We start from the raw sequence: 13,679 nt of genomic DNA, 5'->3' as shown, positions 1-13,679 counted from the left end.
TTGAAATATATTATTCCTTTGCATGGTGTTGTGTGCAACCATCACAAGCATATAGTCACGTTCCCCCATTAGGGGATATGCAATAGGTTTATATATGCATGATTATATATGTATATGTATGTTTAGTGACATTTGTCTTAGCGCTACACCAATTTTTCTTATTTCTATATATGCACTTTTTGGTTAATAGGAGGGTGTTGGTAGCATAGTGTGTGTGTTTTTTCATCTGAAGCGCAGGAGGTTTCAATATATTTTACTTTCAAATGTTTTACCTAACTTAAGGCTCTTTAAGTTAATACAGCGCTACATCACTATTATAATAGAATAATAGACTAGATATTTTATTCACAAGGAAAAGGTTGGGTGAATATGTAAGGGATTCTGAGTAAGGCACAGTTAGGGAAGATGGTTTGGGTACCACATAAATTCCACGCATTAGATGTGAATACTAGTCCACTGACAAGGAAAGTTTTAGTGTTTGGGATAGAATGTATAAGCAAAAGGGATGGAAATATAATTCAGTTTTGATTCCCTTGGCGGGAATGGAGTATTTTCCTCCAAGGAAGGATAATATTTCTGGGAAATGGATTAAAGATAAGAACACACGTTTGAAGGATATACTGAATAAAGGAAAACTGCACACTTTTTCAGACTTAAAGAAAAAAAAAAAGATTTATTTTTCAAATTAGACGAGTGGCGGTATGGCCAATTAGGTCATTTTGTCTCAACGTTCCCACAACCACTGAGGACGTCAGAGGATCTATATCCATTTGAAAAACTGTTGAATGTAACTATAGTTCCTAAACAAGGCATCTCCAGGATTTATAAGATTTTTATGGAGGGTACCAATCCTCCCCAGCTCTTGGAAAAATGGGAACAGGAGCTTGAAACAAAATTGAACGAGCAACAAAAGAATAAAATATTCAAATTAACACATGAGGTGACGAATATGAGCACAGTTGTAATGAATTACAAATGTTTGGCTAGATAGTATATTACACAGAGTAAGGCACAAACAAAAAGTAGATGTTTCACCTTTATGTTGGAGAGGATGTGGGGAAAAGGGAACAATGGTACACATTTGGTGGGATTGCCTAAAAATACAGGATTACTGGAAGGAAATATTACAATATATTCAGGAAATATGTGGGATTACTGTACAGAGAGACCCATGGACATGTTTATTTTATAATTTTGAACCTTTAGTAAAAATACATAAGAACAGGTTACTATATCATCTAATCAGTGTGGCTAATGGCTTGATTCCCAAATTCTGGTTAGCCCCAGACCCACCAAGAATAAATGACTGGGTTAATAGAGTAAAAAATATCTACAGGATGTTGGAGTTGTGTCACATTGAGGAGGATAGAATAGAACAATTTTGGAAAATGTGGAACAGCTGGTTAATTTTCAAAACATCTAAAAGATATGTGGAACTGGCTGGAATATAGGTGGAAGAGTATTCGAGGGAGTTCTAATGGAGTACCCAACAGAGAGAAGGAGATAGGATGGAAGGGATACAGATATGATAATCACGAGAAAGGATAGAAACTAGGAATTTGGATATGGACTGGGATAATTGGAGGGGGAGAGGGTGCGAGGAAGGGTGGGGCAGGGGATAAGATGATGCAAATAGCATTTATGTATTGGTGAAGTTCTTTTTATTTCTATGTGCATTAGATGCACTTTTTGTATTGTAAAAATGTAATAAAAGATAAAACAAAAAAAAAAGAATCAGCTAAAAAATGATTTCCCCTTTAATATTAGCTCTACATCTATATCCTACCTAGGCATAACTGTACCAACAGAGGCCTCTATATTCCCTTCATCTTGCTCCTTCATAGAGGCTAGACAGATCTAGACTCCTACAGGTCAAAACACCTACCATGGCTCGGCAGAATAAGCATTTTTAAAATGCATATTATTCCACACTTTCTCTGCCTCTTCCAAACAATCCCTATCCATTTACCCTCATCATATTTCCAGAAACTCCACCACCTATTCTCCAAATTTTTCTGGAACACAGCTCACCTTGACTTCTCCCCGTACAATCTGTCAGAGGGAGGGGGGCAGCGGGCAGCTGCTGCGGCTATGGAAACCAAAGATGAACTTATTCTTTAAGTTTAGAGTCTGCTCTGTAAACAGTATCTCGCTGTGTTACCTTTCGCTCAACTCTCCGCAAATTACGTTCTACGTCACCAGCTCCACCCCTGCCACATGCTGCAGTCTTTAATAACAGTGCCTCCTGTGGTGGCTTAATGGAATGAGAAATGATTTACATCTGTGGTGCACCAGCACTTGTGTTTTGTCTGCATTTTTACAATACATTGGTGGTTTTAATGCAGGAAAAAAACTATGATGTTTTAAATAATTATCTGTGGAATTATGGATGTATAGATATGATTCATCTGATGCGTGAGAGAAGCCCAATTGTTTGGAATACCAAGGTAATTTTCCCTTAAAGGGACAGCCGCCATTTGACCAAACTATAGAAGGTAAATAATCAAAATGAGCTGCTAGTGCTGGTGAAGTGTGACCATGAGATGGTTCTTGTTAAAGAAGATGCACGTGGAACACAGGTTTGAAGATTAAGGATTATATCTGTTGCAGCATGGAACTTTAATTATGATTCACATTTATGTACGGTAGTGTAATTTATATTACTCACTGTTACTTTACACTAGTTTTGGACATTTATGCAGCGCTGAATCATAGTTACATAGTTAGTCTGGCTGAAAAAAAAACAAAAGTCCATCCAGTTCAACCATAGAAAAAAAAAAAGTTATAATCCTATACCCGCAGTTGATTCAGAGGAAGGCAAAAAAAACCAACAAAGCATGATCCAATTTGCTCCTGCTGGGAAAAAAATTCCTTCCTGATCCCACGAGAGGCAATCAGATATTCCCTGTATCAACTTTACCTATAAATGTTAGTATCCAGTTATATTCTGTGTATCTAAGAAACAATCCAGGCCTTTTTTGAAGCAATCCACTGAGCTGGCCAGAACCAACTCTTGAGGGAGTCTATTCCACATGGAGATTCAATTTATTTTCCTCCAGACGTAAAGAGTGCCCCTTGTCCTCTGTAATGACCTCAGGGTGAATAGCTCTACACTGAGTTTACTATATGAACCACTGATGTATTTATACATGTTGATCATATCCCCCCTTAATCTCCTCTTCTCAAGAGAGAATAATTTCAATTCCTCTAATCTTTCCTCATAGCTGAGCTGCTCCATGCCTCTAATCAGATTGGTTGCCCTTCTCTGTACTTTCTCCAGTTCCCCAATGTTCTTTTTGTGAATTGGTGCCCAAAACTGAACTGCATATTGCAGATAAGGTCTTACTAATGATAAGTACCGGGGTAATATGATATATCTCCCTCTGAAGTCTATACCTCTTTTAATACAAGAGAGGATTTTGCTCGCTTTAGAAACTGCAGCTTGGCATTGCATGCCATTATTAAGCTTGTGGTCTACCAAAACTCCCAGATCCTTCTCTTCCATTGATTCCCCCAGTTTTACTCCCCCTAGTACGTATGATGCATGCATATTCTTAGCCCCCAAGTGCATAACCTTATATTTATCAACATTAAACCTCATTTGCCACATAGTTTCCCAATTAAACAGTGCATTGAGGTCGGCTTGTAAGTTGAACACATCCTGTAAGGACGTTATTCCACTGCACAGCTTGGTGTCATCTGCAAAGACTGAAATGGGATCTTTAATCTCAGACCCTATATCGTTCATAAATGTATTAAAAAGTAAGGGTCCCAACACTGGATCTTGGGGTACACCACTGACGACCCTAGACCAATCAGAGTATGAATCATTAACCACTACTCTCTGAATACAATCTTTCAGCCAGTTTTCTATCCATTTACATACAGATTTTTCCAAGCCCGTAGACTTTACCTTACACATTAGCCGTGTGTGTGGAACTATTTCAAACGCTTTTGCAAAATCCAAGTATACCACATCCACCACTACTCCTCTGTTCAAGGTATTGCTCATCCCCTCATAAAAAGAAATCAGATTTGTTTGACAACGTCTGTCTTTCATGAATCAATGCTGCCTGTTGCTTAAAATATTTTTTCCAGCAAGAACTCATCTATGTGGTCTTTTATTAAACTCTCTAATATCTTCCCAACTATAGAAGTTATGTAAAGTGAGGTGCGTGGACTGCTTATAGATTCGGGCAGCAGCATACTGAATTACATATTTGTTTGGTTGTGTATATAAGATATCACAAAGGTTGCACAGGGGTATTTTTATTTATTAGCCATGATGGAATGACCCAAACTACCCTCTTTCCTTTCTCACATGCCCTTTTCTCCCTTTTTTTCTCTTTCCTAAAAAGATTTCTATTTAGTACCAAAGTTTTTGGTTTGGCTATACACCATACAGGTTCTATTATGCCATCATTAACGCAGACAATCCTCCAAATTGCATTGTGTTACCCTTTACTACATTCCCTGAAAGAGATACAGCCCCACTTATTTAGTTGGGCTGCAGCCTCTAGGCTGATGCTCTCAGATAGTAATGCTCATTATCTGATATCTCTTGACTGCCATTACCTGAATCTGTACCTGTTTATCAATGCTAATTCATCATTTTATACACTGTAAAAGGAACCCTTTGTACCTGTACTTCCTATTTGAAACAATTTTAATAAAATTGAACTAAAAGTATGCAGGTGGAACTGGTCTATTTAGACCTCTGATATCTAGGGTCTGGTGTTCTCTTTGCTATTGTGGTGTTATGTCAAGATTAAGAGAGCTCTCTAAAATACTCAGAAAGAAGGCTCTGGATGCCTTTGAGTCTGGCAAGGGATTTACAAAGATCACAAAATTAGTCCAGGACTGGCTGGCCCAGCAAATTGGGCTCACGAGATGACTACAGCCAATTCTGATGCTAAAAGATGTTTCCAAGAACCTAAAATTTTCAGAATGTGATCTGTAGGTAACACCTGCAACAGTTAGTGTCAAAGTTGATGCATCTGCAATCATAAAGAGACTACACAAATCCACAGGTAAAAAGGGGGTTATGTGCATCTTCTCAATCACTCAACTGACTCATTCAGCTTTGTTTATGTATAAACTGAGATTCAAAACTCCTGTAGTACCAGGCTTACACATGTCATCTGTTTGTATGTATAACTGTTGGCATGTGCTTTTTTTTTTCTCTGGAAGAAAAGAAACTATAGAAAAAAACAAAGTGCATTATATATACAGGGGTTGGATGAAAATAAGGAAACACTGCAAGATTTGCAGGTGTGAAAGTGAGGACATGTTTTGCGTTAATAGAAGAAGTGATGTAACATTCTTTTGTTCCCGCTGTGTGATGAGACACCTAGCTAACAGGTGGGAAGCCTCACTTTCATCGTTCACTGTGTGCGTTGCTAGTAATAGAGTCATGTCAGAGCTTACTGAGGTTCAAAGTGGGCAAAATGTTGGTACCCACTTAGTTGGTGCCTCTGTGACTGAAGTTACCAATTTATTTGCTGTGTCATGAGGTACAGTATCAAAGGTTATAGCAGCATATACAGTTTCTGGGAAAATGTCATCTGATAAGCATAAGCGTGGTTGACATGGTCAAGTGACTGAAAGAGACAAAAGGACATTGAGCAGGATTGTGACCTGGAATAAGAAAACAATTGCTGCAAATGTGACTGCAGAGCTCAAGCGCATGTCCACAAAAACTGTGCAGAAGGAACTCCATAAGCAAAACATTCACGAGCGAGATGCAATTGCCAAACCACTAGTGACCGATATTACTGCTCAGAAGAGGAAAGAGTGGTACAACAACCATAAATCGTGGACTATCAATCAATGGAAGACTGCAATATGGTCTGATGAATCGAGCTTTGTCTTGGATGCCAAAGGAGGTCTCACACCATATTAGGTAAGGATTTCATTCTTTTACCTGGTTTTTCCATAATTTTGTCCAACCCCTGTATATATATATATATATGTGTGTGTGTGTGTGTGTGTGTGTGTGTGTGTGTATGTATTGTCAGAAATCAGAGAGCAACATTTCTGGTATTTAGCATTTTCCATGTACAGTTTGTATGGGTCATTGAATGTGTTTACTGACCTTCTGGGTCATCTCTTATTAACAAGAGGCCATTCCTGCACACAGTCTTCCCTGTGCATGCTTCAATAAAAATCAGTGAGGGAATGTTGGAAATTCTGAACTTGTTCCATAGTTTTAGCTGGAAAAGATGGACAAGATAAAAGCTCTAAGTATATATTTTAGACACAGATGATTTGAAGTTTAAGCAGTAGTTATAAAAAACACCTAAAAAGTAAGCATTAAAATAGTTTCCAAGGCTGTTACTTTCTCCTTAAAGGGATGCTAGCAAACAAACCAATTACCTTCACCAACATATATTGCCTGTACAAAAAACCAGCAGGGTAGTTGTTCAATGAATGGACTTGGGTACAATTAACCTGTCCACAGATGGTTGGAATCTTGCTGATCCCTGCTGAACTGGTTGAAATTCGAACCCTCTATGGCCAGCTTAAGTCTTTGAGCAGTCTCCCAGATAAGCAAGCTGGAGACAGCCCACAAACAAGAGACAGGCTACTTTGATCCTTCTCAGGCAAACTCCTGCACAACTACTGGACAACTTCGTAAAACTACCAGAAACCACTTCCTACTTACCAAAAAACTTTTTTTATGAGCATGTCAATAAAAACAGGAGACTGCTAGTGTGGTTTCTCCAGACCAAACAGGGTACCCTGACTGTCCACACCACTTGTAAACACTGCTGGAAAGGCTCATAAAACAGCTAATATAACAAAACAATTTAGTCTTACTGGAGAGGCTTCTCCTCCTGAGCCTCCTTATTTGCAAGACAATGGTATAGGCAGCCCCACTTACCAGGCTGAAGGGAGAGAAGACAGATTCTGCTGCCTGTACTTTTGGATGTACTATAACTTTCACATGCTAGGTGGACTCTAGCTTTGGCTAGGCGGACCATGTGGGAACCTTAGTCCCTGTCAGGAGCCTTGTGCCCCGTGGGATCAGGGTAGAGGTCCTACCCCTTCGGGGGCTGGACAAAGCACACCCCTAAGTGCACTTTTTTTGTGTTGGTTTTGCACTAGCGCGTTTTTCGTTCACTTACGGGTTTTTTTCGTTTTTCGCACTTCCACAGACTTAAAAAAAAAAAAACTTTTACATGTACATTTTTTCATGATATGCTCAGCTTGAATTGACCAGGTTTGTAACATGTTTACGTTAATGTGTCCAAGCCCACAAAATGATAAACTGAAATCTAAAATGAGTGCATGTTATCTGCTTGATCTGGATAATTTTAAATAGTAGCATAGATATCCAAATTTCTTCCAGTGCAGATGTTAATGTCAAATAAACCAGTGCCAAGGTTAATGAGCTAAGTATATCCCAGGTGGCAAAGAAGCAGCTGCTGGCTAGTCAGGGGTGACCTCTACAAAGTGTTGATTACTATCTGGCATGCTTATTAAACCAAAGTTAACAAAAGGTTATTGTATTTCCAGTAGAAATATTGGGAAAATAAAATAATTACAGTTTAAACAACAAAGTCCTGCTTCACAAATGCAGGATATTTAGAGCTTGCACTGTGCACATTGTCTAAGTTGCTGTTTCTAGTCTGTCTTGACCCAAGCTTAAAATAATAATATGGAAATGTAGAACACAACAGCTATTATCTATGTTTAATGCACAAAAGAGGATCCACACCCAAGAAGCAAAGGGGAATTGTTCAGAGGAGCTGTCACTTGTCAAAGTTGAGACTTTAGTTTAGACTGATGTTTCAGTGTTGGGTCTGTGACAGCAGGCTAAATAGCCAAGCAGATTCTTGTCCTCACAGAAGGTCAGAGTACAAGTTTTCCACACCTATATTTCCATAACCCTCACCTTGGACTCACCTTTTATTTTTTGAGGGGGGGGGGCTTCTTTCTTCTAATTCTCACAACCAGGCAACTCTAGTGATAACATCCATTTGCCGACCGCGTATTGAAGATATATTGCTACAGTGTGGGTCAGCTACGCAGAGACAGACACACATATATACACACACACAAGATTCTGCATTTATGGGTAGGGGGCAGGCACCCGCCCACCCGGCTGCAGAACGCATTGCTTATGGAGTGTTACTCCCATTGTTGGTTCTATTGCCCTGCAGTCCCCATATATGATTAATGACACTTGGCACTCAGTCTTGCAGACTATGATATGCATGTGGTTTCCATATGCAGATCCTTTTTGCTGCTTTTAGGATTTTTTTTTGTCTATTTTTTTTCTTTTTCATTTATCTGTATGTGCCTTTAATCACTTTTTGGGAAGTTTAACCATCAGTGTTTGAATCATAATGGAAGGTTACTTGATGCTTGCTATCATAATGTGTATTTCTGGTAGCGTATGACCTTTCATGCAATGTAATTTACACAATGTAATGTATCCAGGTATGTGTGCTTATCTTTTTTGTTGCTTTATGTTTTGTACCTGTATTGTAAACTTCAATAAAAGTCTAATTACAAAAAAAAATACTTAAAGCCAGTGATGCGAGATGTAGCTTGCCATTATGTGCCTCATTATGTACTAACACACATTAATGCAATGAGCATAATTCCTATCCAACTCATATGGTGACAGTGTCTAAAAGGTGAAGATCAAAATAGCGATATACCTAAGTGCAGTTTAAAAAAATATTTGGCTAGGCTAATGTCATTCAAGTACTTTAAACACCTGCCTACTAAGACAATTTTGAAATTTTTCACATACATGTTAAAATCTGTATTTTTTGCTAGAAAATTATTAGAACCCCCATACCTTTTATGTTTTCTGAAAGTAAAGGCCCTGGAGAATAAATTGGCAGCTGTTGCAATTCTTTATGTCACACAATACTAGCAAAGCTGTTTATCAAACACAAATTTTCAGGAGAAAAAATGATATTTAAATCAATTTTAGTGCACACAAACACAAAAAAAATACCTATATTTTGGTAACACATAAGAGGTGATGTTGAGTAAATAGATACCACACAGATTGAAATTTAAAATTGCACATGGCTGTGAAATGGTTGCAAATTGCAGTACCTACAATTGTTCATTCAGGTAATGCTTTAACAGTCTTTTTAGGTTACCAGTTCGTTAAACGTGAGCTGTGGAGCTAGAATTATTGCTCTCACTCCAACCTATGTAAAAGCTACTTTGTTCATACATACACCAAGAGGCATTGTTCAACGCCTAGCAATACAGGTGATAAGGAAGTACAGTACGCTCAAATAATATCAGTGTTAAGTCCACCTAAACAGTCTATGCATATGCATGGTCCAATAATCTAATGAAAAATGTATAAAAAAAAAGATCTTCAATAAGTAGAGGGTGCATACTGTCACCAACAGGATAAAATGTTCACCCTCGCCAAAACATATTACGCTAAACCATAAGAGGTTACAGAGTCATCTTTTACTGCCATAATTTGCTTGGATTTAGGATCTCCATACCACCCAGCTTCTTCTCCCACTTTAGATGTCACTAAAAAAAGATTGCAAGGTATCCAGGAGCCAGCAGCACAAAGAACACATTGGATTTTGCTTTTCTTTTTTATTTTGTATAAAATGAAGCCAGGAGTAGGCAGCCTTAAAGAGGTGGAGATCTACCTGAACACGGGAGAAGTCAAAGATCACAGGGCACAGTGTCGCCTCCTCACACCTTATTTGCACTTCTAATTGCCATAATACCGTATCACAACTGCATGCATTGCATGGCAATCATGGGCTTAAATCAGGTGGCGAGCTGCAGGTACATTGCACTGCACCCATGGTGTGGGTAAACCGCAGCACATCAGTATGAAAGCTGCCCTATGCTTGCCCAGTGTATTTCTTCACACTGACCTGCAGATCTCTTCTTTCTTGCTGCTGGCACCACACTTGAGACCACTAGCCAGGATAAGAGGTGGAGTACAGTTGGCATAACTCAGCATGGGACAGGAGGCATCAGCTTATGTGGCTCTTGCTCCCTACTACAGCTCCAACTTTACATGTAGTCCCTCTGCATTTCACTCTGTTTGATGCTCTGGGATGGCGGGTCAACAAGCCCAGCCTATGTTCTACCAGTCACCTGGTCGTGATCTACTGGTTACATGAATATGGATTTAGGTATGCAAAAAGGTAATTTCTTGCCAGCAATCTGTCAGAGGGAGGTGGGAGTAGAGGTAATATTTTCCAGGAGATGAGATTTTAATAGAATTCAAAATTAAGGAATATTTCATCATATGAGGGGGACACAGGCTGGCCTATGAAAGGGTGAAAGGGGTAGTGTTTGTCATATGCTTAGTCTGAATTGTCCAAATTTCTGACAGGTTATCTTCTCTATAATATTACTTTAAAATAAGTTAAAATATTAACTTGTATAAACATGTAGAAATGGCAAAGACTGCTTTAAGCCAGGCATAGATGGTTTGAATCTTGGCTAGTTCAGAAGGGACTAACCGAGATTTGATACAGGCGCATCTATCGACTTGGGTACAACGCATGTTGAATATTTAAGATGCAATTATTGCCAGCCGCTATAGCCACTAACAATAACCATTGTGTTCTCCTGTAATGGATGGCCCCCCGCCGGGAGAACCCAAAGGCTCCGCAGGAGGGATTCCCCCATCAGTACTGACTTGTGGTTGCAGGAAAAAAAATTGCATCATATATGGCCTGAATTAGTTTAACAACCTGAATCCAATAGATGTAAGTGTGGAGACAACCTACAATTTCATAGAAACTTTTAATTATGACATTACTCAGTGGTAAGCTATTACGAAACTACAATATGGCTTTTCTTATTGAAGTAACGCGATTCTTAATTCTGTGTGAGATAATTGTTTAAATATGCTATTCAGCAGACACTGTATAAAATATGAGAGGAAGAATCAAAGAATATTCAGCTCCTTACAGGGTAATAAGGAAATGTCATACATTTTAGAAAAATCACATTACTTTCCTGCACAGGGCTTCTGCTTTCAGCCTGAAAGAATGCGTATGATAGCCTTCTTTTCACAGACTATTGTGTCATACACTGAAACAAACTGCTACTCAGCAGCTGTTTCAAATCTGCTTCATCAGCCAAAGCTAACACAGATGTAGAATCTATTAGACAATCTTCAAGCTGGGCTTTGCGCTGCCCTCAGAGACATAAAAAGTACAATTTGCCTGGCAGATTAACCATCAAAGTGCTTCATATGTCAGGAAAGCACTTACTTTACCAATTACAAGAAGGCATAACTGAATAGCCAGTGGAATCTTAGCTATAGCTCATTCGATCACCTTAGGAGTGCTTTTACCTACAGTCAGGTCCATAAAGATGGGACATCAACACAATTCTAACATTTTTGGCTCTATACACCACCACAATGGATTTGAAATGAAACGAACAAGATGTGCTTTAACTGCAGACTGTCAGATTTAATTTGACGGTATTTACATCCAAATCAGGTGAACGGTGTAGGAATTACAACAGTTTGCATATGTGCCTCCCACTTGTTAAGGGACCAAAAGTAATGGGACAGAATAATAATCATAAATCAAACTTTCACTTTTTAATACTTGGTTGCAAATTCTTTGCAGTCAATTACAGCCTGAAGTCTGGAACAGACATCACCAGACGCTGGGTTTCATCCCTGGTGATGCTCTGCCAGGCCTCTACTGCAACGGTCTTCAGTTCCTGCTTGTTCTTGGGGCATTTTTCCTTCAGTTTTGTCTTCAGCAAGTGAAATTCATGCTCAAATCGGATTCAGGTCAGGAGATTGACTTGGCCATTGCATAACATTCCACTTCTTTCCCTTAGAAAACTCTTTGGTTGCTTTTGCAGTATGTTTTGGGTCATTGTCCATTTGCTTCTGTGAAGTGGCATCCAATGAGTTCTGAAGCATTTGGCTGAATATGAGCAGATAATATTGCCCAAAACACTTCAGAATTCATCCTGCTGCTTTTGTCAGCAGTCACATCATCAATAAATACAAGAGAACCAGTTCCATTGGCAGCCATACATGCCCACGCCATGACACTACCACCACCATGCTTCACTGATGAGGTGGTATGCTTAGGATCATGAGCAGTTCCTTTCCTTCTCCATAATCTTCTCTTCCCATCACTCTGGTACAAGTTGATCTTGGTCTCATCTGTCCATAGGAGGTTGTTCCAGAACTGTGAAGGCTTTTTTAGATGTCGTTTGGCAAACTCTAATCTGACCTTCCTGTTTTTGAGGTTTACATGTGGTTTACATCTTGTGGTAAACCCTCTGTATTCACTCTGGTGAAGTCTTCTCTTGATCGTTGACTTTGACACACATACACCTACCTCCTGGAGAGTGTTCTTGATCTGGCCAACTGTTGTGAAGGGTGTTTTCTTCACCAGGGAAAGAATTCTTTGGTCATCCACCACAGTTGTTTTCTGTGGTCTTCCGGGTCTTTTGGTGTTGCTGAGCTCTCCGGTGCGTTCCTTCTTTTTAAGAATGTTTCAAACAGTTGTTTTGGCCTTGCCTAATGTTTTTGCTATCTCTCTGATAGGTTTTTGTTTTTTCAGCCTAATGATGGCTTGCTTCACTGATAGTGACAGCTCTTTGGATCTCATCTTGAGAGTTGACAGCAACAGATTCCAAATGTAAATAGCACACTTGAAATTAACTCTGGACCTTTTATCTGCTCATTGTAATTGGGATAATGAGGGAATAACACACACCTGGCCACGGAACAGCTGAGAAGCCAATTGTCCCATTACTTTTGGTCCCTTAACAAGTGGGAGGCACATATGCAAACTGTTGTAATTCCTACACCGTTCACCTGATTTGGATGTAAATACCCTCAAATTAAAGCTGACAGTCTGCAGTTAAAGCACATCTTGTTCGTTTCATTTCAAATCCATTGTGGTGGTGTATAGAGACAAAAATGTTAGAATTGTGTAGATGTCCCAATATTTATGGACCTGACTGTATAACCATCTAATGCTACAGGAAAAACACACGCACACACAAGGCAAATGTGGAATCTGACTGCAACAGTGTTTTGCATTCCTTATTTTAATAACTTATATAAATATTAATGGGACAGCCAATGAAGTACTCCAGACAACCTTCTAATGCTTTATCAACAAGTTGATCTCTATTTCTGAGGCTAGGAGGACTGCTGGTAATGAATGCTACTTCTGTCTTGCTAAGATTAGTGGAAACCAATGGAGTTATGCTGCCCAGTACCTCCCCAAACATTAAGGATCCATGCACAAAGGGCTTTAACTGACATTTTTTATGCCTAGCATAACTTCTATGTGCTTTTCCATATCTGGGGACTGGGGAGCCATGCCATACAACTGATTGACTGTAAGCGGCCGTGCTCTTGTAAATGTCAAAGCTTCTTTGCATCAATGTTTACCAATGCATATGTATCCCACTAAATTTTTCCTTTTTTTTTTGAAAAACCAGCACCAGGGACAGTACTTATCGACAATGAAGTCTGTCTGTGCCTGCCCTTTCCGTTCCCATGCTACACCATTTAAAGAAGCCATACTATCCCCTATGGATCCCACAGTGAAAGCGTTCTATGAATGGAGGATGAGCAGATGATTAAAAGGTCCGCCTCCTCCAATCACAGAATGCTGGAAACAGATAGTATGGTTTCTTTTAACAGAGCAGTAGAGCCAAAAGGGTGGGCA

At 39.3% G+C, this 13,679-nt stretch overlaps 1 protein-coding gene across 1 annotated transcript in view; it reads right to left on the bottom strand.

Annotated features, from left to right (window-relative positions):
• The window catches only part of NXN (nucleoredoxin), a 230,416-nt gene that overhangs the window by 113,514 nt on the left and 103,223 nt on the right, over positions 1–13,679 (bottom strand). The window contains exon 2 of the mRNA XM_089668446.1: positions 6,095–6,212. Within this exon, the coding sequence (XP_089524572.1) occupies positions 6,095–6,212 (118 nt within the window). The remainder of the gene's footprint in view (positions 1–6,094; positions 6,213–13,679) is intronic.

The sequence above is a fragment of the Staurois parvus genome, unplaced genomic scaffold, assembly GCF_062004578.1.
Source record: "Staurois parvus isolate SC_StPar_1 unplaced genomic scaffold, SC_StPar_1.0 ptg000058l, whole genome shotgun sequence".
Classification (NCBI taxonomy): Eukaryota; Metazoa; Chordata; class Amphibia; order Anura; family Ranidae; genus Staurois; species Staurois parvus.
Note: the sequence above shows the minus strand (reverse complement) of the source record. Positions and strands in the feature narration are given on the sequence as shown.